This window comes from Anoplophora glabripennis, unplaced genomic scaffold (genome assembly GCF_000390285.2).
Source record: "Anoplophora glabripennis isolate ALB-LARVAE unplaced genomic scaffold, Agla_2.0 scaffold2, whole genome shotgun sequence".
In the NCBI taxonomy this organism is placed as follows: Eukaryota; Metazoa; Arthropoda; class Insecta; order Coleoptera; family Cerambycidae; genus Anoplophora; species Anoplophora glabripennis.
In genome coordinates this window covers 162,412-190,087 of record NW_019416325.1, presented here as the reverse complement: position 1 = coordinate 190,087, position 27,676 = coordinate 162,412, and the positions used below count along the sequence as shown (strand labels likewise).

Here is a 27,676-nt window from a genome sequence, read left to right as displayed (position 1 = left end):
AAAATTCATTGAAAATTGCGCATAAAAACGCCCCCCTTAAGTATAGGATAATTTGCTCAACATTTTTTCATCTTAGAAATAAATACTCCGCAATTATAATGTGTAGTACTTTTTGTTTTCTCTTGATAATTTGATTAAATCATAGCACTAATTATTATTAATATCTGTCAGCGTTTAATTAAAAACCCAGTACCATAAATTTGGTGTTATAAAATTCTATTAGTTTTGGCCAATTTATTTCAGGGAAGAAAAAACAGAGATAGATCGAGAGCAACAAACCCTTGTTTAACACATTATTTATATACTAATTCTGAATATAGATTATTTTAGGTTGAAAATCTCAACGAAACATGATTGAAAATAACACTTGTTTAACACATTTTTAATTACTTCACGACATGGAAACTGTTACTATATACTTTTTGAGGACAATTGTTTGTATTGAAATGTTATAAAAAACCATTGAGTAGCATTTTATTTCCTTTATTTTACAATTAATGTTATGCATTTATAAATGATACAAGTTTTTGACAAGTTTCTTTTTTTTACTTTTTTTTTGAACACAAATAAGTACCAGTTATGTGGCAGGGGTCCTCAACATTTTTACATAGAACAAATAGTTTGTGAACATTAAAAGCAAAAGGTACTCATATGTGTGTCATATGAGCTGGGGACGCCTGCTTTATGATATGCACAATATGACAAAATTCCACACAATACAAATTCTTGTGTTATACAAGGGTTCTCCAATAGAGAGATTGGAAATTTGGATTGTTTGACTTGGGAAAGATGGAATAGAAAGTAGGTAGGCTTGTTTAACGTTTGTTATCTATTTAACATTTTCTAAAAAACGGTACAGTACAGTACATCAAAATATTATACACCTAACAATATTATTACTTCTTTAAATGACCTAGACATTTATACATTCTAACATCCTTTTGTACTTTGATATATACCTTGAGCCAGGCCTTTCTAGCCATGTATTTTTAAATAAAACAGCATTCTTAAATATCACCTATATATTTTTCGAAATGCCATTTGAACAGGTATGATAGGGTAAAAATGGCATTTACATTGATAATAATAAATAAATTAAAAATAAAAAATATATCACAGAACATTTAGTCCTAATAGGTTACATTTAATTGTCATCTGGCATTATGATAGTTATAGCACTGGTTGCTGAAGGGGACTGGTCAGTAAACACATATTTACTTGGGGTGAAACGTGCTCCTCCAGAGCTCAACGAACGCCTTAGCGGTTTAGGGGTTTGTCGTTCTCGCTTTGAATATGTTAGCGATTCTAACTCGTGGCTATCCGGTATACTGGATGGCGGCGGTTGAGGCCTTTCCCTCACTCGCTTGGATTTAATGATACAACAAGTTAATTTTGAATACGTAAATTGCCCACAGCTTTTATCGGGGCCGGCTATTGCCAGCAATGATCCCAATAAAAAGGTGGCGTACAACCAGCTTATGCACATTACAATGACTAAAAACACTCCAATTTGTATATAGGGAAGGATTAGAGAAGGCATCATAAATGCTCCTGCCGCGCCCGTTGTTATAGCTGCCATAAGGGCTGGACCTGCCATGTAAGACAGGGCGTGTCTGGCGGCGGCTTCTCTGTTTACAGCTAACGATTCTGGACACATGCGGTAGTTTACAGAGTAATGTAAACTAAAGTCAACAGTGAGACCTATAGCCGTCGAGACTGCTATAGATTCGAGAATATTCAATTTCCACCCTAACAAAACTAATACTGCCATCGTTACAAAAATACTGCTAGTTATAGTTATAATTGCATATAAACTCGTTAATATATTTAGTGTAGACAAAAATAATACTATTAAGGCTAGACCCATTGACATCGCAACTGCAATTTGTGTACTTTCACTTAGTTCCCTCTGCAGATCGTAGAATTCCAACTCACTGATAAACCAGCCATTTTTCATGGCGTCCGGTGCAGTTTTAAGCTCCTCGTTCATCCAGCCTTCTACTTTTGTATAGAATTCATGCATTTGCTCATAAGACATTGAATAACTATAGTTACTATCGTATTCTACAATAACAGCTTTTATTGTCGGATATTGGTCTTTGGAGAACTTGGGACCAGCCATTCCTGGATTTAGAAAATCTATAGGGGTTCCATATATTTCAGCCATCTCTTCTATAATGCATTTGTCGAATATACTCCTGTTAAACGGGAACTTTGAAGTTTCGCAACACGGCGATCGATTCTTGTCCTCGATAGGATCATAGCATTTCCTTTTCATTGATTTCATGAATGTCTCAACGAAACAATTTGGAAGTAAAGGTCCCATCATCGAATGGTAGAATGGCTGTTGCCGTAGCTTTTGACAGAAGTTCTTTAACCATTCCTGTGACTCAGGGTTAGACATGTCGAATTTGGGGTCTAACGTAAGAGTCCCCAGGTTCGAAGGATCCAAGTGATCTCCATTGTCCACTGGAAGCACTCCCCACACGAATCTTAGAGGCAGTTTGTAGTTTGTTTCTTCCATCTAAAATACCAATAAGAAAATATTCATTCATCCGATAAAAATGGCTAAACTTTAAAACTTGTGCATTACTCACCCCTCTTTCCGCATTCCTAAACCAGAAATGGTTCTTGTAGACAAAATCGTACTGTTCGAAGGGATGAGAAGTAGCGAACAATTGAAATTCCACCGTATTTGGCAACTGAAGTTTGGGGTAGAAAAATACTATGACCCCACTAATAAGAGCCATAGCAATCAGCAGTGCAAACCAAAAATATTTGAGCCTAACAACGAAATTGAGCAGACATTCTTCTTTAGCTCTCCAAATCTTATTTAATGTTGAACATTGAAACCAGGTGGTCGACAAATTCCATTGTGGTTTGAAGCAACACCATCTTTGGAAGCACACCATTAGGCAAGTTCGAAGTAACGCCGAATTGGAAAAACACGAACGCTCCCATATTACCATACATGCAGGGAACCACGTCATCATTAAAAAATAATTTGCGATAACCGCAGTCCCTGCAAAAATGCTGAAAGAACATGGAAAATAGATTAATCACTTACTTGTTTTGTGTATTAAAAATTTGACGGTACTGCGACATAAGTCTCACCTGAAACAACTAATTGCTGTCACAGAACTGATATAAGATCCCAGAAATGCTACTGATGTTGTCAGAGCAGTCACAAACATTGTAATAAATGCGTGTTGAAATGTGTCGGTCATAATTTTAAATAATGAACTTCCCTGGTCCTGTTTTTGGATATGCCATATCTTACAGAATATAAAGGCATCGTCAGAGCCAATACCTAAAATTGAACTTTTTTTGTAATCAATAGTTTGCCTATTCACAAATTACAGGAAAAACACATAGAAAGTTTTAAAATTGTAATCGTATAAAATACATAGGTGTAATTTAAATTGAATCGGTAAGATGGAAATTAAATTTCTAAACTAAATTAAGTTGAAAAATTTTCCCAATTCATATGGAATCTTTTCTCTACAGATACATCTATTTCACGTCTCCCACTTTTGGATAAATATGCTGTGTGCGTAATAGACTAAGAGCCTGATAGGAAAATTTTCCTAATAATTTTAGGCACCGTTAAGAGTCTATGACTTAATATTACAAAATAAAAGAAAACATTTGAACACTATGCCGTCAATTCTCCATGGCACATGGGTTATCAGCGGAAAATCACTTTCCAATTTTGGGCCGGGTAAATTAATAAAATAGAAATTGAGAGATTGAGAAAAATGAGACATAAAAACCTTATGCCCTACAAAAATAACGGTTCTGGAGAGAATAAAAAATTTTCATTTTCCAAATATTTTCACTAATGTAAAAATTATAGAAAACTGTACGGCGTGCTGATTTTAAATAAAGATATTTATTTGAAAGTTATATTTTACTATGCCGTACGAATGCACTGGCTCTAAGGGTTTTTAACCCTTGCTCAACCCTTACCTTTTACGTAGAATAAGGAAAATTATTAGAGGCACCCTAAAATTAAAAAATTTAGAAAGTGCTATATGAAACTATACCTCGAGTCATTATGCCGTACATTTTTTATGGCACATGAGGTCACAGTAGGGAAATGAATTTTCCACTCAAGGGGTGGACATTTTAGTGAAAAGTTCATGTACGGCATTTGTGCCCTTTTCGAATTCATTAAAAATGAACTATTACAAAAATATGGCCGTATAAATATCGTGGCACTAAAGGGAAAAAAGTTCCAAAAAAGCGTTTGCATATAACTGCAATTTTTTTTCCATGCATCCAAAAGTTTTTAATACACACATCTACAATTCAAATTGTTTCTTTTGCCAAAATTTATTTTTTATTTTCAATGCCGTATATATTTTGAATCCAATACAACAAATAAAATAAAATATCAACAAATGTCATTAAGATCAGGGTTTAATTAACTTTTCATTTCATTATTTTAGTGGTCTATTTTATAAAATAATTTTCTAAAAATATTTTTTTTTTGTAAAAAAAAGTAAAATAGGTATTATAAACGTTATTAATACTTCTTTCAAATATCAATTTAATTTTTTGGTAATTATTATAAATTTTTCGCATTGAAAAAGATAAATTTGAAAACATATTGATTTAATCAATTTGATTAACATAATTTAGTTTTACACTTTTATTGGTCTACCTACTTGGAATTTACAAAACACAATATAATTTTTCATTATTACTTAACTCCCTTCATAATCTGCAATGAATGCCATACAGGGATCGTTAATTATCGAGTAGTGCAAAATTGAGATTTTAAATTATTTAAATATTTTTATAGCATTCGATGAATGTTCCATCAAAAATGGTGATGATGGTGTTAATGTTATGGGTAAATGCCGTACAGGAATATACAATTTCATAATGTAGTGAAAATGCCTTAGAAAATCCTAATTATGGAAAACCCTGAAATTAAAAATAGACGGCATCCACAATTTTGTTAATTTAACCCTTGAATAATTTAAAACAGAAATAAAATTGAAAATATATAATACTATAGTAGCTGTCAAATGGATTTTCCAAATTGCAAAAATGATAAAAAAAAATTTTTATTCACGGCCAATTGTTTTTTCTGGTACCAATAATTTTGTACGGCACTTTTGTATAAAGACTATAAAGTGGAATAACTTGCTTCCAAAATTTATGCCGTTCAGGAAATAATGATTTTTTACCCAAAGAAAAATTTCGTTAACTTCAGAGCACTCACAATTATGCAATAAATTTTTTTTAGCCAAATATTTTGTACGGCACATATTTTTCATTATTTTAGAGCATAAGTAAAACTCTGAAAACGGTGCCGTACATTTCTCAATAACTTTTTGGAATAGGGGTTGAAATGAGAAAATTTGCGTCAGGGTAAAAGCCTTTAGTAAAGTATAAAGTAAAATATAACTTAATATAAACATTTTTATTTAAAATCAGGCACGCCGTACAGTTTTCTATAATTTTTACATTGGTGAAAATATTTGGAAAATTAAATTTTTTTTATTCTTTCCGCAACCGTTGTTTTTGTACGGCATAAGGTTTTTATGTCTTATTTTTCTAATATTTGTCTTGGGTCGAAATGCCGTCAATTTCTATTTCATTAATTTACTCGGCCCAAAATTGGAAAGTTTGATTTTCTGCTGACAACCCATGTGCCACGGAGAATTGACGGCATAGTGCTCAAATGTTTTCTTTTAGGTTGTAGTATTTAAGTCATAGAGTCTTACGGTACCTAAAATGATTAGGAAGATTTTCCTATCCGGCTCTTAGTCTATAACTGTGGGAGATGAATATTTGCACTCTATGTATTTTTTTAATGCCATTGTCTAATATAAAAAAATGCATTAACTATGACAGTTTTATATCTAAAAATATAAAAATGCAATGACTTTTGCAAGTTTTCTTCATATATTTTTCAGTAAATGTCTTTAACCGTTTATAATTCAACTATAATTACTTGTTATTTTGGCTGGTTTTGTAGGAAATGTACACAAACTTAAATGTAAAGGTGTAGGTATGATTGTTGTTTTTAATTTAGTAAAATCTAGTTTGAATGAACAGATTTGGATCAACCGAGTGTTGGAGTGAAAGGTAAATCAGAAAATAGAAGAAAATGTGTTAATAAATTTCAATTGAGTCATAGTTAACATAATAACAGATACCTGAAAGCATAATGTTAAAAAAGAAAACTGTCAACATAACCACACTGAGAGAGTAAAACACAAGTAGAACACAAACTGAAACACTCTGTATAATAATAAAAAACACAAATATATATTTTTAATGAAAATCAGTTAAGTGGTTACCTGCGAGTTCAATTCCTTTTGTGTTAGAGAACCATACAATAATAAAGTGATAATAAAATGAGACAGGGATCCATCTTTAAAAAAATATTTTTTTTGTAGTACTTTTTTGTGTACTTTTATAGGACTTCTCTTCACCTGTCACATTCTAAAATCTAAGTCTAGAATATTTACAAAAAAAGAGAAGATTGTATCTCTATGTGATTTGTACAAGTGATGTGTGTCGTGTGGAAATGTGAAATGTGAAAGTGGCATGATCTGTATAAATGTATTTGTGATAAACTTAAATTAAATCGACCGTCCCAACAAAGCCGCAACCCAAACAATTCAATATTTAACATTTTAACATTTATATATTTTGTTTTCTGTATAATTATTCGCACTCTTTTGGGACACCCGATGTGTAAAAATCAACTAGTAATACATACCTATTGCGACAATGGTGGCCAACAGATTCATAAAAGGAAAAAATTTGATCTCAAATACAAGAAAATACATAAAATAGGAAATAGCCAAAGAAAATATAATCACGATTATTGTCATGATGGTAAGGAACAATGACTGGGTATAGAGCCACATGCATATGAATACAAAAAGGGCTCCAGTACCCATCAACCAGGTGTCTCGGATTAGGCACTCGTCGAACAGTGCGCTCTTTATGCCAAAATCCATCGCAACCACTTTTACACCATCGTACTCCAAATTTAGTTTTTCCAACTCGTGATAGTACGGTAAAATGGCTGTGCTACAGGCCAAAGGCAAAAATATCATTGCCTCTGTCAACTCAGTTCCTTGTTCGGTATTCTAAAAGAAAGGCGTTTATAATCAGTAGGCTGTTTTTTTTTGGAAGATTCTCTTATCCCCGCAATTTCGACTAATAATTTTTAATGTCAGTAACTGATCGTTATGTACAATCTCGTGTCGCGGTTGAAAATGCCGGCTAAATAGGGTACATACATATAATATTCGTCTTATTTTCCATTCGACCGGTTGCTGTTTATTTATTTTTTGCGAAATGGAGGACAAAGCGAGACGCAAAAATAACACAGAACAAACGGTTCAAATTAGGGATAATCTCGTAAATACTGCACGTATGACGATCCTTACAAAAGAGTTAACTGGTACTCTCATTTAGAAAATGAATAAGATTTTGAATGTTTCTATTATTTTTGGGGCGAAGCTTAATGAGAAAGATTGGTTAAAATAAATAGGTTATTCGTAGAATTTTGATGATTATTTTTTATACAGGGTGTGCATCTACAGGACCAAGTGACGTAGCGTACCACTACGCGGCCTGCTATGATTTTTTTTTGTTATCTTTATTTTTTTTTATTAAATTTTACTAACATTCCTAATACGGTTTCACGAAAAGTCGCCTCCACAAAAAAAAAGTCGTACCCTGTATACATAAAAAACAATAATCGATACTAAAATTTGACAGGGGTGTTCCTCTCGAATTTGAACACCTTGTAGACACTTGGAATCGGCAAAACAATTGCGCCAAAACTTGTTGCTACTTCATTGGTTGAAAATAACCAAAAGAAATTTGTTGAAAAGCTACTTACGTTTGGAGGTAAAAAAGAAGTGCTTGCCAGGAAATTTAAGATATTAAAAACAGCGTCATGTCGGATACATTCGATTGGAACTCCACAATACGGCGTCCTCTTTAGACAATCAGGACTCAGTTCCAAATTGTGGAAGAAAGGAGAACAATTTATCAGTATATTTTTTGTCGTGATTATATCTTCCTCCTAAAGGGATAAACTATTACATATTTTCTTTTGTTTTTGTGTAGATGACTTACCGTTATGGCCAAACACGAAGACCGATTATTTAAAATCGCAATGTAGTTAGGCAAAGACCACGGCTTGCAGCATTTTCTTTTGAATTTCGTGTTTTGGATGCACAGGTCTTCATAATATTTTAACCCGATAAATTCGTGTTCTAATCGACACATTGCTAGCATATTACTTATGGTAAACAAGTCTTTTTTATTGTGGGATGATACAACTAAGTGAGCATATCTTTCATCTAAAATTAAAAGTATTTACCACCTTTGTAACGTGTTTTAATTATCGATATACCTGGACTGCCACAGAAAAATTTGTCTGTCGATTTCCCATTAATATTTTTACTGGGATCGGGAGTTAACATTTTTACAGCGTTCCACCTATCCACATCAATTCTAGTTTCGGTTGTATTTCTAGTTTCGTTTATGAAAACCTGTAAAATTGGGGTAACAGATTGTGAAAAAAACAAATACCTCCCTCTGTTCAAAACAGACAATCAAACAATGTTTTATAGAATTGCGTATTGGTTTTTGTTATTATTTATTTTCTTACTCTCGTTCCTATGGACTTATCTGTTTTATTGTGCACACTTGCCAAGAAAAATACGCGTTTCAAAAATATAATTAGTTGAGGAGACGATTCAATTCGTTAGCATTACATCAGTTTTTATTTTTAGTTTTTTTTATTATGTCCAATCGTGTTTACATTGTGATCCATTAAATAATGACGGAACATACATTGTAGTTTACGCTATAAAAAAAGTAAATTCCTTTTAAAATATGTGGTCAATTCAAGTTGAATTATGCAAGACGCTTTATTTTACTGCTTGCGTTGATCATTTATTTCTTATATAACATGCCAATCATTATATGTCAATAACCACTCAACAAATGGAAACTGCTATTTGAGCACACTTGATATTTTACATCATACATCACGTCTCGGCAAATTCTACGGCCATTTTCTACAAATACGGCTTTATCTTATCTCACCTAGTGTTGCTTTTGCCTAGATACGTTATTTGTTCAATTTTAAACTCTTCTAACGTAAACAAAATTAAATATTTTTTATCGTAAAACAAAATTTGACGCGAATCGGCACCATGGCGTGTTTTATTAAGAAAAAAAGGCGTGAATCAAAAAATTCTGACCAAATTTCAGCTCTAATTTTAAATTCAAGTACTCGCTATTCGATTTTAAAATTTTCCTGTTCATTTAACACGTAAATCTACGTTTTTTAAAAATTTTTAAATCTTTTTAATTTTTTAAATTTCTACTGCATTTCACGTTATTTTATTGTCCATAGGTAGGTGATAACTATAAAGAAATATTTGTTCTTTGAAAGTGTCCATTGTAGGATCTATATGACTTGAAAGGTTTCACTTATAAAAAAACCTTTAGTTAATTTTCGATTTTTCTCATAAATGACTAGACATACAGTAAAAACGTAAATGAAATTAAATTTGCTATAAAAAAAGGTCCTCAGTATCTAAGCTGTAGAGTTATTAGTTCACGAGACAAACAGAATCAAATATATGAAAACTTAAAATATGCTTGTATTATCAAATTTGTCGTATTGAAAATTTGATTGCAAATTGTTAAATAACTGTTTGTTCTACATTGCACTATTTTATAATGATAAAATGCTGCAAAATAAAAAGTTAAAACAGAAAAAATACATAACAATTTAAATATTTTTATGTATTTTTTGTTAAATATTTATATATTTTTTTTATTTTTACATTTTATTCTGCAGCGTTAATGTGTTAAAAACTATTTTGTCGACCATTTTATCATTATAAAATAATATAATGTACAACAAACAGTTATTTAACAATTTCCAATCAAATTTTCAATGCGATAAATTCGGTAAAACAATGATATTTTAAGTTTTCAGTTTTCACAGATTTGATTCTATTTATCTCGTGAACGAATAATTCTATAGCAAATTAATTTCATTTACCTACGTTTTTACTACTGTAAGTCTAGTAATTTATGCGAAAAATGCAAAAATCGATTAAAATTAACTTTCAAGATTTTTTATGTCACATAGATTCCCCTATAATTATCGCCTGTGGACAATAAAATAACGTGGAATGCAGCTGAGATATAGAATATTTAAAAAAACGTAGGTTTACGTGTTAAATGAAAATTTTTAAAATCGAATAGCGAGTACTTAAAATTAAAATTGAGACCTGAAATTTGGTGAAATTTTTTTCCAATTTTAGAACAATATTTCGTCAATAGAGCGAAAAAAAGTGAAGCAAATCATTTTTTCGTAAGTTCTTAATTTTCATGAAAATACGTAATTGATAGATAATTTGCAACTTTAATTAAAAAAAAAATTATTTGGCCTTTAAATTTATGCGTAAAATTTTGGAAATAAATTTCATTAATTTTAATTACGATTACTACTCTGGAAAACTTGTGTTGTATTTGATTTTATTGTCGTAAAATAATTTGAATGGAAAATAAAAATAAAAAACTTGCAAAAATAATGAGCAAGACTTACATTTCCGTATATAGGCCCACTTTTGAATTTTTTTCGCTTTCCCTTTTTTCTTGGAGGCCTGTAGGACGATAAAGAATAATTTCTATTTCGATTTTCTAAAAATTCTTTCGGATTTGTTGCAAGTTCGCCAGAAGGTCTCGTGGATTTAACTAAATTCGCCCAAGCGGTCAAACGGTTTGAAATAGTTGTGCCTCTTGTTGAAAACCCCTAAAATGATAACAAATCGGTGGCTACCATTCAGGTAAACAATAGGTGATAAAATTGAATTTACCGTTTAATAAACCGATTTAATTGCAATTTTTCTAGAAGCAACAGCTATTTCATTAATTAAAAAGGATATTTTATGTAATAATTGTTGCACTTACCATTTGAGGGTCCTGAAAATTCGGAAATGACATGGATTTCAAAGTAAATGGTATGACAATGCATGTTCCTGAAAATACTGCAACAGCTGACAAAATAATAAATGGATGATGAACGAGAATATTAGCAAACCAGCTTAAATTCATTTTTAAAACTCAGTCGATCATTTACAAAGTATTTTTAATGTATGTTTATGTCAGATAAGTGACGAATTTTATCAGATATATGAACCTTCTTTCTTGTGGGCATTGTTAGTGCTGAAAGAGACAACTGTATCACTGGGAGCACTTAACCTTTCTGGTCTGCAAGTGAGCAACAACTAATTACGATATTTTTGATGTAGGTGTACGGAGCAACCCTGGACCTGGATAATCGTCTGGGGTAGCCGGGTGCGGGTAAAATCTTATCTTGCACGCATTAACTGTTTTGTGATATAAACGTTAATTGCGACAGCCACATACCTCAAACTGAATACCGAATGATGAAAATAGGACGATACACTCAAACTACATCCAAATAATACTGTTTTTGATTGATATTTAACGTGCAGCTACTAAAATAATTCAAAACTACAGCGATATTTGTATTACCGATGTTAGCCGAACGCGTACTATTTTTCGTGGTCCACGAACAGATAGAGATGGAAGTCAGCTGTTTATAAACAAATGCGAAGGGAATAAGGGCTGCCTGCTATCCATCACACCCCCTCCTAGCCTAGACATACATTCCCGTCAAGGTTACAACTACTGCGCTTCTGCAACAGGCCGTTCTACAGGGTTATTGAAAATTCTATGTCGATTATTTCCCATTTCTAACGATTTATGGTAATATAAATGCTGCTAATGTAAAGATAGTGATTTCAAGCGAGAACGACGAAAAAAAAACTCCTTTATTATAAATTTTGGTAGAGCCCAGACAGGCGGGGGTGATTGGGGCAACACCTCGTTTTCCTCATGAATAATACGAAGTACATAGTTAATAACGCATCTTTCATCGTACGTATTTTATTTGTAACATATATATTTATTAATGTTTACAGTTACAAACTTCATTGATAACTAATTTGCTTGGGATGTAATTATACCAATAAATTAATTAATTTACATCAAATTCATTAGCTTAAACGTAAAATTAAACAGTTTTATTTTAAACCATATTTATCTTTACAATTACGAATATTGCAATAATCTCTTGTGTACATATTTTGAATTGTAAATACTATTATTAGTGGTTTTACTGGAATTACCAAAGTGTATACAAATAAGTACCTATATTATAAATATATAAAAGCAAATAACATCGTTTAAAATCGACATGCATTTATTGGTTGAAGTAAATATTCTTAACTGTTTATATTTACACCACTTTGCCCTAGCAGTATTAGTATCGCTTGGTTATTAATTTACCTTTTTTTATGTCTTCGTTTTCCTGGTACGCTTTGACGTACTTAATAATTTTTATATGAATCATGCATTATATTCCGCTAATAAAGGAAAATGTATAAAATGAAATTGTTGCGTTTCAAGTTAAATTAATTAAATACCGATGACTTTTTAAATAAAACCAAAGTTACATATCTGTTTTGGTAGGTCTGAAAGAAATTGTGGAACACCGCATGTACATATCTTTTCAAATGTTTACGGAATAAAAGCAGCAAATATTTGAGGTGCCAACGAAGGTATTTTATCCAAGCATTATATGTATTTCAAATTGTTTAGGCCGCAGGTTTGCAGATCATCGGTTTGGAATGCAAAGCATCCATTTCGACTGTAAGGGATTGGTCCAGTTTTGACCACACCATACCTAATTACATATAATAACAATCAATAGTGGTCAAATGAATAAAGTTGCCAAAGTATTTAATACTCAGTTACAGAGTGAAAAATTTCCGTTTCATAAACATGTTTCCCGATAAGCATTGTTAATAAACAGATATACAGGGTTCTATTGTTTACTTTATTAAACAAATATCTTCAATCGTTAGGAACATGGATTGATAAGTTTTATCGGTTGTTAACAGATTACAGTTTTAAAGGCTTCTTATCTGTGTGCGACGTTCCTCATAGTTTATAAATCTACGTCGTTTAAAATATTTATGTATAATCATTGTACATAATATACTGTACAAAATAACGTAACATTTACAAACAAAATTGTGTATTTAACGCTGACAATTTAATGGGTGACTATTGAAAAAAGTAATAATACCCACCTTCCGAGATTTTTATGTAACCGCTGGCTGTCAGTAATTGTTTGCCTGTTAAATCAAGTCGGGTTTTCCAAATTATCGACTTAACGTTTAGGGAACTGTATATTTAATGTATGTATATGTATATATGTGTATTTAATAAATAAATATGTATTTAATAAATAAATATTATCTATTGTGCAGTTAGAACTCAAATTAACAGTGCAACGCTGCTTTTAGCATTACTCTTTATTGGAAAGTTCAACGAAATTGGTAAATTTTGCATAGGATTGAAATTAGCCTTACCAAGACTTCTCGATAATAATAACAATAAAATAATAAATAGTCACTAAACAAATATCGAATCAATTATACCTAGTGTCCAGTTCAAACACGTTTTGAAGTGCGAAACAGCGTAAATGAACTACTAATCACTTGATCTACAATATAAAACAATGTTGATACATTTCGATCCCCAGTTCATCGAACTGTAGACTAAACTCTTAGCCGTTAAGCCAGTCTGAGACCTTTGTTGAATGACTGCGGGACTGATTGTTGTTTTTTTTTTTTTGATAATTTGTATCGATGGCGGTCCGAGTAGGGTTACTAAGTCGGTTAGGTCACGAATTTCGGGTAGCGTCAATTTCAACCGGCTTGGTTAGGAACGAACTGCTGTTGTGAGTTTAAGCAAAGGTTTCAGTAACTGTATACAAAAATATACTTACCCATATCTTCTATCAAGATGAGTCGAGTTATTTCAATATTAGATTCTCTAATTGGTGCGTACTTGGCATCTATGTTAAACTTAAAATTGGTCTATTTCATAGATTTAAATTTGGAAGGGAATAATTTACGGCATTACTGAATCTTTTTGGTAACACTTTTTGATGTGTACCTTATCTTTGTCAGGGTTTGTGTTTTTTGTTTTTTTCTTGACCTTATCTTTCATTTCAATTTTGTACTTTTTAGCGTTATTCGGCTTATTTAAAATCTGGGAGATTGTTGAAGAATTCTGTCATCCAATTGGTTAGCGAATGGGGTCATTCAGTAAACTTTCAAAAAACGTTCTTATTTTATATTCACAAAGTATTGCTCATGATTAGGCGATCCTGAAAATTTCAACTTAATCCGTCGCGCGGTTTTCAAACTATATGACTTTTAAAATGCGAATATTTGCGTCAGCCGTGGCAATGTAATGACGTCACCGCATGGGACGGTCGGCCGGCTTGGCGCTACTTCCAGATGAATTTCTGCATCTACGGAATGTTTGTACGTTTGTAGCGAAAGTCTTTATGTTTTTGTACAATAAGAATAAGGATTTTGCGTTTAATTGGACGAAACCGTTTGTCACAGGTTTCAAATACAAAATTCTTACTATTTTTATTCGCATGGAAACTACATAATCAAAGTAGAGACTAATAGACTATTGATTTTAGATCCGCACGACAGAATTACGGCGACATTATTATTTTATTAGGCGTCTTCACACTAGTGCTCTCCCACTGGGGAACAATACAATATTTGTAATCTTTTTCTGTTCTGTCTTCCATATTGCTAACAAAAATCGGTATCTTAACGTACTAAATCGAAACTTAACAGGCAACTAAAACCCGACTGGACTGACTGACAATACACGCAAGCATGCGGCATCGGTTTCCCATGCGGTGACGTCACACCCGCCGGTTCAGCGGATACTCCGCGCGCCAGTTTGATTTCTTTTTGGACGATTTGTAGGCGATATAGAATTCTAATTTTTTGCAGAGAACCTTAAAATTACAATATATTTCTGTTAAGCAAAAAAATTTGCTGAATGAGCCCATTAAAGATGATTTTAATACACTTTTGAGAATTTAAATTTAAAAGGTAACCATTTTCAAATAAAATTGCTGTTGAATCTTGAAAAGTTGAGACGTTTATGCTGTTTTGAAGTGTCAAATTTGTTTATTTTTAATATTTTTACTTTTGAATGTTTATATGTTCTGGTACCTTGTACTTTTACACGAGTGCACAAAGGGAGGGGATAAAAAATGTGGATGTTATATGTAATAACTTATTTTTATTTTATATAAAATAATAGAGAAATGTACATTATGTCACAGAGTACAAAATATAATTAAAAATATAAATAGTAATAGGTACAGTTATCAATTAATAAAGTAGTTTTTAATGTGACTACCAATTGGGTAGGTATAAAGGAACTCAGGCTGCGATGTATTGATGACTGGCATTTGATCCATCTTTGAATGAATGTCTTTGAGGGATTCTACACATTTCGGTACACACTTTAATTAATAAGGCAATTAGTTCCACCGTTTAACATACATGTAATATCATTAATAGACAAGTATCTTAAACTAGAGTATCCATAGGTAAACTGGAAAAAGACTAGTCTTCCGTGGTTAGGCAAAATGCTTCACTAAACCTAATTGCTTACACTATGTATTGAACTGTTTTGTTTGTTTAAGTAGGCATCCCAACAAATGCAGTTAATAAATATCACTATCTTTGGTAATTTCAACTTAAACTACTTTACAATAAGTCATGCTGTTCCGTCTCTCGCTGAAATAATAATCAGATCTTTCATAGGAATACTTTTAATAGAATTTTTAAGAAGTGATATGTGGCTAGCACTGCGTTGTCGACGCACCTGTTGTAGGACACCCACTTACGTAACCATTCGCCGTGGCGGTCACACCGACGCCGCTCTCGGAAATACTGGGAAACTGGTGATGAGTATCGATATCCAACTCATCGGAGTCTTGGGATTCGGAGGGGGTGTATCCGCCGAGTCGGTCGGACACTTTCCGCAACGGCGTCGTCTGGTGGTCGTCTTGACTCGGCGAGGGGGTGGGACGGGACGCGCGTGCCTCCGCCCCGGCCGGGCTGTGGTAGAACGAGACCTGTGCGAAATTTGGGCTGGCGTCATCTAACAGAAGCTGGCAAAGCTTTAGGAACGCCGGCCTCGCGGTCGGTTTGTGTTGCCAGCAGTACCTCATCAACGTGTACAGTTTATCGGGGCAATTTTCCGGCCTTTCCATTACTCCGCCGTCTATGACGTACCGTAATACTTGATCGTTCGAGAGTCCCTGGTAGGGTTGCGACGCCAGCGTAGCCATCTCCCACAAGACTACACCGTAACTCCACACGTCGCTGCTACTAGTGAAAACCCCATCCTTGAGGCTCTCGGGTGCCATCCACCGCACAGGCAAAAGGCCTTTCGTCCCTTTCCTGTAGTAATCCGTCTCGTATATGTCACGAGTCATCCCGAAATCTCCTATTTTTACGGTTAAGTCTTCCGAAACCATACAATTCCTAGCTGCCAGGTCCCGGTGTACGAACTTCTTCGCCGACAGATAAGCCATGCCGTCCGCTATCTCGATGGCCATCTGAAGGATCTGCTTCAGGGTGGGGGGGTGTTTTATAAGCGTAGGGTCGTAGTTTTCGATGTCCGGCCTGTGCGATCGCAGATAAGACTTCAAATCACCGTTCGCCATCAATTCCATGATCACAAGAGTGGGCTGGCCCTGCGACACCACCCCTAACAACCTAACGACGTGGGCAGTATCGAACGCCTTCATTACAGACGCCTCGTTCAGGAATTCCAGCCTCTCTCTGCAACAGAAAATCGTTTATTAATCTAAGAGACGGATATCGCCGGAAACAAATTCTCTACAGGCTATATGCCTTAGCTAGCAACGAATTACACTAACAATATCATTAAATTCAACTAGGATCATTCGTCGGTCAAACACACCCGATATATACCCGTTTCGGGCTTGTTAGCCCTCGTCAGTATGCCGTAGGTACAACAACCCATCCAATTTCTTTGATTCTTTAAATCCAGAATAGACCAGGGCGGATCTGTCGAAATATCCCACTTCTTCAAAATTCATTTAAAGTATAAAATGTATTTCTTATTAAGTATTTGTGCGGCTTCTTCTTAAAAAATATAAAATTATTTGTGTTCTTTCTCAGAATTTGTTTGAAACTTTTAAACCTAAATAAAATGGTGAATCACAAGATATTTTGTATTTAAAAAAAGGAATGTGGAATTTCTTATCTCGGCTTCTAATGGACTAATTTCGATCTTTTTTTTTAATTCGATGTCTCGTGAGCTAAGGAATTCGATTATCGTAATGCCAACTGTCTAATTTGCACATATTTTGTTATAAACAAAGTTTATTATTTATGCATTAAATATACTGTATATTTTACCCTATGCTATTGCATTTTTTCAATGAAAAAATTTGTTTACGTATATATTTCAACACTGAATATGAATATATTTAGTTATAATTATTATAATTATTTAAATAATTATTGTTTAAACAAATACAATTTGTTTTTTATTTGGAAATTAATTGTTTTGTTAAATGCAAATAAAATTTAAAAAAAATAGTACTATAAAATTATAATTTTTGAAAAAAACTAAATTGCAAATTGATAAATGTAATCTAATTGTTTAAAAATAAAAAACATAATGTTAATTTTAAAAATTTACTGTGGCCGTGGTAATCAACCGATTTCAATTTTCAAAAATCATTTGAAAGGTTGAACGGTCTTTTCTATGTGAAAAAATTTTCCAAGTGTCTACATGCTTTATTTCAGGCTGTGCAACATTTTGAAAATTGGAACAATTTTTTTCAAAATTTTTGTCAAAAAATTATTTTACGAAAACTATCGAACCGATTTTAATGAAATTTGTGTGCCGTTTTATTATACTCCAAAGTTTTTTTTACCAGTTTGAATGCCATCGGAGCAATTAAAATATTTTTAAAAAATTATCCAATAAACCTTTATTATTTTGCCTTTTTTTCATCAATTATTGCTATTTTGCAACATCGGTAATAAATTTAAACATTTTTAACTTGCAATATATTGTGCAAAATTCAATTCTAAAACTTTTTTCCTCTTCAATATTTTTCTAAAATGCATAGATTCCAAAATGTAAGTAAAAAACTCAAATAAAATGGGTATTTTTTAAAAATTTTTGTGAGTTCTACTGAAGGTAATCCTGAAAAAATTTGCTTGCCCCCTCTCACATTCACCTCAAAACAGATCCGCCCTGGTCTAGAAAGGATAAGCATAAATAAAAGATGTCACTGAGAGCTACATCTTGTGTATCTATGCTGGCTTAATTCAATGCTGGCTAGATGCAACACCTTTTATTTATTTATATTAATTAATCGTCATGAAATAAAAATCGTTTCCGACTGCACTGCCGTCATTTTAAGACGATTTAAGATTGAAATAGTCACCTGTTGGTGGCGTGTTCGTTGACAGTTTTTATGGCACATCTCACTTCCGGTTGGCCTTTGATGTCGTGCGCGATGCCCTCCCACACCATCCCGAAGCTGCCTTGGCCCAATTCTTTGATCAGGTCGATTTTCTTTCTTGGCACCTCCCACTCGTCCGGTATGTAAACGCTAGGCACGTATTCAGGATTCACCGACTGGATAAGTCTCATGTTCTCTTTATCTTTCTGATGCTTCCGGTAGAAACACCCGCCGAATAGGAATAACTGAAAGAAAGGTTCGTTACGACTCGATACGTCTAGATCCTTTTAGTTTTAGAACAATTCCGCCTCGTGACTTTGAAAATGAGCAACAATATAAACTGATGTAAAATGCGAAACGCTCGTAGGACTTCAAAGTTGGAGGGGGAACCGCAATATTTTGGGAATATTTCACTTACGCCAAGGAATATAATTAAAGTAACAGAAACTATCACTATGGTATTCGATGATGATTCATTAATATAGAAATAAATGTACGGAGAGTATTCTCCTTCCCCTGCCGAGGTGGTTGCGACGACTCGCAAGCTGTAGTTACCAGGAAACAGTTTCATTATTCTGTAACTACTGTCGTTTGTGAAATCTTTCGACGTTACGCACTCCGGGTTTGCCTTTGCCTGAAAATTTATGAGGTTGAAATTTAGTTGCTTGCAAGTACACCAATTCTTACATTATCGATGTCGATTCGCTTGTATTCTACTGAAATGGTGAATATTACTCCATTCGGTTCTTCCGGCGGTTCCCAGGCTATCGTCACCGTATCGAGACTTTGATTTGTAATGTGGACCTTATTAATACGGTCAGCTCCACCTAAAATCACAATAAATATCTGCACAAAAGTAATCAACATTATTATTTTTCAACATTATTCGTACCAATTTCAGCTTTCTAGTAATTCTTTATTTATTTCTTTATATACTTTTTTTAGAGTCGCGGACATGTGAAAAGTGGACGCGGAATTATTTGTTGAATTCATAATTCCCGCAAAAAATTTTTGAGGTTGGTACATGTAAAATTAAAGATATTTATAATAGCCATTTTCTTGTAATTTTGTTGGTAATTGTTTAACTGAACCTGACATTTTAAAAATATAACCTCTTTTATATGTCCATATTTTATTATTTTTGGCAAAGTTAAGGATTAGTAAATAGTAATCAGTTAATTCATAATTTAATATTTAATACACAAATAGTTTATAAATGAAGTATGACGCCAAAATCAACAGTTTGGTTATATTTTTCTGAATCGAATAAATATCATTATAAATGTAACTTCTGCTCAAAAACAATTTTTAAGAATTCCAGTAGGATGGAAAAACATTTAAATAAGTGTATTGGCTGTCGGGGGAAAATTAAAGAAGTCTAAAGGTAGGTAATAAGTAAAATATATCGACACGTGAAAACATGACGTCACTTATTAGATTAGATTCAAGGTCAAAAGTACTTTTCCTGACATGTCCATAACACACTTTTCCGAAGTGCCCATCTCTACTTTTTTTAATACTGATTGGCTGTTCAGGAGGTTTGATACCAGGGCCCGCTAAAAATAGGGTTGTCCTTTATCTACAATTAACACATATAAGGTTGGTGAAATTAGGGCAGATTGTGGAATTTGAAACAAAATGACTTGCCAAGGAGGAATTTGAGCAATTTTTTAATAAATTGTTTTATATCTGCGAAATTACAGATCACTCTCTGCCAGTTTGGCGATACTGAAGACATGGAAGTAACTTCTGTTAATTACATCAATAAATTTCAAGTTTTTCTTCATGTGAAAACTGCATTTTTTTGTCACCAGTTACAAATTTAACTGAACTGTCAAGAGAATAATTTTATATTTTCGCAAAAACAGAGAAGAGTCTATGGAGAACAACTCACTGAATTCAAAAATGGCGCCCACGTGAAAAAACAAAATGTAACAACATATTTCAATTCTTCACAAAAAAGTGTTCTAACTGTGTCCGAGTATAAAAAGTACACTTCTTTCTGTTATCGATTAATAAAAAGGAAAATAAAAATTTTCAGATTTCTGTTGGTAACCTAGAAACCAAAAAATGAGGTTAAATTCCTCCTCTGCAACTTAACCGACTTAATTTGACTGACTCTTCTTGAGGTAACCGATATTCCAATGATGCGGCTCGAAAAACAAACACCCTATGTGGAAAGTAAAACAAGATTTTGGAAAGATACGTACGTTTCTTCAGCGTCCTCTGAGTTTGCATGCTGGTGCTGCTGCATCTGCTCTCCATATCATTGTCCCCTTCCTTCTCTCGACAGGCCTGGACGTTGATAACGTAAAAGGTGAAATGGTGCAGTTTGTCGATAAAAAAATCAGTCTTTCCGTAAACGGGAAAACTAAACGACTCCCAAATATCGGTACCATTTTCGGTGACGTTTTGTATCACGTTATTCTTAAAGCTCGGCGACAGGCTCTCGGTGTTGTTTGGGAACGTATAAGCCGTTGCCTGACGTTTTGTCCTTATCGGATCTTTCCTAAGGAAAAATTTATTTGATTCACGTAATATTACCGAAGTTAGTTTTAATCTACCTTCTTATATAAACTTTGTTTTGGAGTTCGTCCTCGAACTTTATCCTCGCGGCTTCTTCCATTTCGTTAATGCTGATACTCCTCTCAGGGTTCTCGGCGCATATGCAGGTATCGTTACTTTTTGGTGAGGGGGTGGGTTGAATAACTTGTGGTGCTTCAGTCTTAGTAGGGGCTGAAACAATCAACTCAAGAAATACGCACGGCGCTCAAGTTGTCGACTACTCACGATCTTTACAGTAGTTTCTGTCTTTGGAATACATATCGCCATTCGAGTGCTTCTTGCCGGACACGATATAATGGGTTATGTTGCCGTTTGGGTTTGCCGGAGGCAGCCATGAGATTTTCAAGGAGTCGCTGGAATTGCTTATGACTTGTAGATTCTGTGGCGGCGACGGCACTGTAAATAAGTTTAGTTAAGGGTGGGGAAACACTGGTTATTCTCCGTCTTACTCGAAGCGTTCGTACGGAAATACTTGATTTCGCTCTGCGCCCCGGTCCTCGCGCTAGCGATGGTGTACGTTTTCACGTAAAAAGCGTAATAAGTGTACGGCTTCAGATTTGGCAGGGGCTGGACGATTTTTTTCTCGCCTGGTTGGTTCGCCACGTCATACACGCGCCAACTGAAACATAATCCGATTTTTATCGGAACAGCCTTTCTAAATACTTTAATTCTTACTTGTCTTGGCTGCAGGCGTCTCTTCCGTCGTAAAGAGTAATGTTTCTAGAAGGGGCTTCGATGCAGTACACCGTATAAGCTAGAAGGCTTCGTTGGTCTTCCATTTCGAACTGATTCCATTCCAGTGTAATGAAATTGCTTTCGACGTACGTAATTTTTACTGGCAGATCCGTTACGTTACCTGAAATTGGTGGGAAAATGTATTCTGCCCGTTTCGATACGCGATTAATACTTACAAGCGATCTGATCTCCGTTGGAATTTGGTGCTACTTCGTGATCGGTGAAATGCGGTAAATGGGGCATAGCCACTTCCTGCAGCTTCTCAATTTTGTACATGCACAATTTTGGATTAAAATGGAAAAATAACGATCCGTTGTCTATCTTCAAGGTTCTATTTTTCCAGTCCCATAATTCTTGCAAATTTTGATTATCCAGTATAACGACCGCGTATCTGGAAGGGTAAATTTTTAGAATGGCGTAAATGAAGGAAACGCTAAATATACTTTTGACTCTCCAACTTCTCGCCCTTGATCCGCTTGAGACTCTTTAGGAAGTTCAGAGACACAAGTGAGAAAGATCGAACAATTTTGAGATAACCGGATATTTCTTCTATCATATTAAGATTTTCTTCTAACACATTTACTACCTTACCTGGAAATTATGAATGACAGCGTAAGGAAATTAAACGATTTTTTATCAAACTTACTGCCTGCTCGAATTTGAATCTCGAGAGAACCTTTGATATGGGTACACCCTCTCAGTTGTTTTGCCAGTGCTATGCTGTCTACGTTGATCCCATCGCAAACTTTTTCACACCTCCCTAAATTATCGTACATGTAATCATTAAAAAAAATATGATTCGGACATATAAAAACAAAATAATTGAAAAATAAAATGATTTGATGTTACGGTTCTGACGTTTATTTTTATTCTATCTGGGATACACTATATAGAATTTAGTTAAATCTAAAAATAGTTGTTTTTATGTGTCATGAAAGGGTATTACCTCCGCAATGTATACATGTGTTGTTTACACTCTTGTAGTTGGGAGGACAATGCAAAATACAGGACTGCTTAAAAATTTTATAGGCAATTTCGTTGGTGGCATGGAATTCTAATGGCTTTGGCATACTAATACATTCTTCTTTTGTGATACAGCGTCGATCCAAATACTGAAAAAGGGCATGTCATATTATCAAATACAACGAAAATAACGTGTTGTGGTGATTTATTAATATTTTGCACATTCATCACTTCTCAGAGTTAATTTTAATATACAAAATGTCCGGATATATCTCGGTAAGCAGAAAACAAATGAAGATAAATTATTTTTCAATATAATAGACCCGAAGAATTGTATTTGGAAACTGTAACTTTCTCAAAATTACATGTTGCTATTTTTTTAGGGCCACATGCAAAAAAAAATGCCTCAAACAAATATACAAGGTGCAAATTTGAGTGGGGGTCATATTCATACAGACGCTTCCTTTGACCTTAAGAAACACATATCAATGGTTTATTTTTTCAAATTCCGCCGCAAAAACTGTATTTTTACAAGTAACCTAACAAAAAACTCAAAATAAATACACAAAAATAAATGATCTGTTGATGGCTTCCAGCTGTGAAAAACATTCAAATTCACAGTTAGATGTACCCTCTCCAAATACAGAACAACGCCCTTCGCTTCGTCACCATTGACCCGCACTATCTCCCTTTACATGCATTGTAAGTTGCCTACAATTCATTTATTTGTAATACGTGATTACAGTGGCGGCGTACATAGGCGGGATTTCGCCCAAATCATTGAGGGGGCAAACATCTCGAAAAATTTTACACTCCCCTATAAGAAAAACCCAGAGATTGCGAATTCTGCCTATTTGCGGTTTAACTACGATCTGTTGCCATACGACTATTTATATTATATTTTTGGGGGGCCGCCTATGGCAGCGTACACAAGTATTAAAGTGCATTTTAAAAAACTAATTATAACTTGACTATTTATTTGATTAAAAAAAGAATTTCAAATTCGTATTCAAGGGAACACTATCATCCCTAAAAAAACTGACCTCCACTTAAAGTTACAACCTGTATTTCTTTTACTGCAGGTTGAATTCTATAATTTCTACCCTTGTATTTGTAGTAGAAACTAGTTTAAGGTAAGTTTAATTAATTTAATCTTGTTTCAACAAAATTTATTTTGTGGCATATATTTTTGTTTGTATTCCAAGACAATTCCTAGAAATAATTTTATAGGAAAATAGAAAATGAATATATGTAACAAAATTGTAGTCAACTTAAACACAATTGTCGTATTTTTAACATGAATTTTAAAAAATCAATTCTTCTATCGAAATCTTTTAACATCTCATTATTCTATACCCCTTATACAACTTTACCAACATTTGTTCATTTTTAAATTTCTTATAGGTATAAATATAAAATTTTTAAGATTTGCAATTTTTTTAAGCAAAATAAAGTTTCTTTTCATTTCAAAATAAATATCTGACCTGAATCGGACACCCTGTATGTCAAAAAAAAAAAACGTTTAGAAAGTATTTATAAGGAATTACTCCACCTTTATCAGGGAACATTTGTGTGATAAGAGAAATTCATCCAATTCTTACTTGAGCCAGTAAAATCCTGTCAGGATCTAGTTGGCACTAAAGCTTTAGCCTCTTGGTATTAGTTATAGTGCGTTGGATTAGACATATTATTAGACGTTAATTAGAAAGAAGTGTAAAATTAAAATAAGTTTGAAAACGGATAAAGCTTGTTGCAGATCGGAACTGACCTTGAAATAATTAGGCGGGCAGCTTTGGGTGCACTGCCTCTTCTTCTCAGTCTCAACGGTGAAATTTTTACACACGGTGCAATCGTCGGGATCGTCGTTGCTGCAACCCCCCAGACACAGGGGGCCGCAGCACTGTCCGCGGTCGTTGCAGGCGGTGCAGTTGTCCGGGCAGATCTTCTGGCAGTGCCGTCTGTTCCAGCAGAGGTGTCTGTCTTTTTCGAAACTGTCACCGCTAGTCCTTGGGGCTTTCGGGCAAGCCACCGTCGCGCTGTTATTATCGCCGTTAACTTTCACGTCGATGTTACCGGGACATACCGGACACTCGTTTTCGGGCTTCAGGCTCTTTATAAAACTCTTCTCGCTCTTGTCGTGGACTATGCGGTCCCAGTCGATGGTGTGAACGAAACACAAGGAAGGATTCTTGTCGATGCGCACCGCACCGTGTGTGATGTCTGTGAGGGAATATAAGCCGATTTCTTGTAAACTTGACATCTCGAATATCACAAATGCATTAGAAAAGAATAGGCTTTGACCGCGGATAACCGATAAATTCGGAAACAACTGCCCTATGCTACGCAATCCGCTCACTCTGTACAGTAATAGGTAGTCTGTTATCTCAGTCAGAAGCGGGAACTGTCTCTTCAGGAACTCCGACTCCGAAACGTTGTCGAAGAGCAAGATCTGGAGGAACCCTTCGATCACCTCGCAGTTCTCCAGTTTCGAGAACGCGTCCAGTGAATTTCGGACGTCCACGCTTTTGCAAACTGAAACAAGAAAGCATACACTTAGTACCTTCGGCAAACACGTCGAAGTTCCAACTCAAAATAGCTCAAAATCAAATGAATATTACACGAAATATATTTTTCAATAATCGCGCAAAAAAATTTTACGGGTTGTTCGCCAATTTCAAAATTCACGTGACTTAAAACGTGCCCTAGCAAAGCTCCTTCATATCTTTTTAACCGTTGAAAATATCGAAAAATTACAGTTGACGAATAGTTCTAATGTTTCGCGATGAAATTTCGTCAAAAGAGTTTTCGAGAAATAGTTAATTTCATTAGAACTTCCCTACTTCGAAATTCATAAATACTCCTTAAATAAGTTACATTTCCCCGCAATTAGAGCAGCCCGATCGTCGTGGTTTGTATGAAATAGTAGAACTATTCGAGCACAAATACAGAACTGCTGTTATTTTCATCAGAACTCCCGATTTCGAAATTCATAAATACTTCTTAATTAATTAAATTAGATTTCTCCGCAGTTAGGCCGAGCAGCTGGAACGTCGTGGCTTACATGAAATAGTAGAATTATTGGAGCATAATTCAATTTTTACTAAAACTCCCATTTTCGAAATTCATAAATACTTAAATTAATTAAATTTGAAATTTTTACAACTACTTAGATCGGCCAGAACGACGTGGTTTAGAAGAAACAGTAGAGCTATTGGAGCACAATGTAAAACTGCTCATATATTCACCAGAACTCCCTGCTTTGGAATTCTCAAAAACTGCTTACATTATTTACATTCGATATCTCTGCAATTAGAGCAGCTGGAGCATAAGGGTTTGCATGAACTATTGGAGCACAATTCAGAACTGCTGCAAATTTTACCAAAACTCCCGGTTTCCGAAATTCATAATTTCACCAGAACTCCCCTTTTCTGTTTCATAAAAACTCCTAAAACTAATTAAATTCGAACCTGTACTTTCGGAGATATCGCCACGCAGTTTGCACGAAACAGTAGAACAATCGAGCACAATGTAGAACTACTCTTCCTTTGAAATTCTTAAAAACTGCTTAAGTTATTTAAATTCTATATCCCCGCAATTAGAATCGCTAGAGCGACGCCTGTTGATCAAAATAGTAGAACCAATCGAGCAAAATGCAGAATTGCTGCTATTCTTTTTTTTTGAAATTTCAAAGTACATGACGGTCGAGGTGGGCTATGGCTAAGCCACTAACTGCAAATTGTTCACAGCTAAAGTCTGAACTGTAACGTTTTTCAACGGTTACAAAAATAGTGATGAATTTAAAAAAAGGGTATTATGTTTTTATAGAAATAAAGGAAACCTGTTTGAAATTTCGTAAAAGATAAATATGTAGGTACTACTTTTTTAATTAATGAGTAAAGTTGCAATACGACTAGCTAGCTACTTTTTTCTCATAATTTATTAACAGGCTATGGAAACTCTTCATGGACCGCATTCTTTTTTTTTACTATCAAATTAAGCATAATGTACTTTTTTTAAATAAAATAATTGCAATTTTTCTACATGCTTTATTACGCAAATCAATAATCATCTACGTGTCAAAACGCATTTAATGCGACTTTATAGCATTTTTAACGCAACTGAAATAAGTATGAACGTCTTGGATATATCAAATATATTCCAAGTGTTTCAATAATTCAGTAGTGGCAGATATCGCACGAAATAGAAGAAGCGAAATTATGAAAATTTCTACCAAATCAGCCCATTTATTATTGCAGCTGTTAAATGGATCGTACACGCCACTTAAATAAATTTAAATACTTTGTCTACGCGCAAAATGTTATAAAATTTATTGCCTAGCTCACAACTTTTAAAGTTATAATTATAGAGACATCAAGAGAAATAATTTAAAAAGTCTATACGTCAAGAATACTTCTCCGATCACGATCCCTAATTGGCTTTTAGACATATTAAAATAATTCGGATCATTTCACCTTAACATGATTTAAACATTAAGATCTTCAACATGTGTGAAGTTCTAGATGGTTTTTACATCTGCCGTTCCGCGGTCAGGTGTAAATCTAGATAAAGTTATATTCATGATGTAATTTCCATTTTTATTTATTTTAATTCCAATAGGCACTGCTGATAGGTAGTCGGAGGTCAGTGCCCTTAACGAAGTCTTGGTCGATCAAATGTTAACATGTAAATTATTTTAATAATCTTTGTAATGATAAACCATTTTAATGATATTTCTGATTATCCAATAAATAAATGTCTGTCTGTAGTAATTTAGGCATATTTTTATCAATTGTACAATTAAAACGTGGAAAAAACATAACCACTATAAAATTAAACAACCTGTATATGGCGATTCGTTTCCACGTGTGATATAGAGCGTCTATCTAAATATATTCATCGTCATTAGTGTCTAGATAAAAGAGACTGATCCTAGCCACGTTTGTGATATCATTTTCATTATTTACTTTATTG

General features: G+C 34.0%; 2 protein-coding genes across 2 annotated transcripts in view; both read right to left on the bottom strand.

The window, feature by feature from the left end:
- Positions 1–467: 467 nt before the first annotated feature.
- Positions 468–11,478, bottom strand: LOC108916915 (protein dispatched). Its single transcript, XM_018723240.1, has 9 exons — positions 10,981–11,478; positions 10,616–10,822; positions 8,399–8,537; positions 8,119–8,345; positions 7,880–8,065; positions 6,743–7,118; positions 3,115–3,310; positions 2,598–3,033; positions 468–2,524 (listed from the first exon to the last, which is right to left on the bottom strand). Exons 1-9 carry the CDS (start codon positions 11,122–11,124, stop codon positions 1,145–1,147), a joined length of 3,291 nt encoding a protein of 1,096 aa, XP_018578756.1. The 5' UTR covers positions 11,125–11,478; the 3' UTR covers positions 468–1,144.
- A 3,733-nt stretch (positions 11,479–15,211) lies between these two features.
- Positions 15,212–27,676, bottom strand: part of LOC108916914 (insulin-like receptor) — a 32,629-nt gene continuing 20,164 nt past the window's right edge. Inside the window, exons 3-16 of the mRNA XM_018723239.1 lie at positions 24,474–25,237; positions 22,689–22,854; positions 22,389–22,502; positions 22,186–22,333; positions 21,919–22,133; positions 21,683–21,863; positions 21,457–21,626; positions 21,233–21,403; positions 21,007–21,178; positions 20,653–20,951; positions 19,130–19,269; positions 18,861–19,076; positions 18,425–18,687; positions 15,212–16,778 (exon numbers count right to left, since the gene is read on the bottom strand). Of these exons, the coding sequence (XP_018578755.1) occupies positions 15,791–16,778; positions 18,425–18,687; positions 18,861–19,076; positions 19,130–19,269; positions 20,653–20,951; positions 21,007–21,178; positions 21,233–21,403; positions 21,457–21,626; positions 21,683–21,863; positions 21,919–22,133; positions 22,186–22,333; positions 22,389–22,502; positions 22,689–22,854; positions 24,474–25,237 (4,007 nt within the window). The 3' untranslated portion in view covers positions 15,212–15,790. The remainder of the gene's footprint in view (positions 16,779–18,424; positions 18,688–18,860; positions 19,077–19,129; positions 19,270–20,652; positions 20,952–21,006; positions 21,179–21,232; positions 21,404–21,456; positions 21,627–21,682; positions 21,864–21,918; positions 22,134–22,185; positions 22,334–22,388; positions 22,503–22,688; positions 22,855–24,473; positions 25,238–27,676) is intronic.

Bases quoted from the DNA above. Each gene is read 5' to 3' on its own strand.
- LOC108916915 (XM_018723240.1), bottom strand. From the start codon at position 11,124: ATGAATTTAAGCTGGTTTGCTAATATTCTCGTTCATCATCCATTTATT. The intron at 8,538-10,615 runs GTAAGTCTTGCT...CCAATTTTACAG, and splicing joins GTGGGCCTATATACGGAAAT to GTTTTCATAAACGAAACTAG. The intron at 3,034-3,114 runs GTGAGACTTATG...ATGTTCTTTCAG, and splicing joins ACAGCAATTAGTTGTTTCAG to CATTTTTGCAGGGACTGCGG.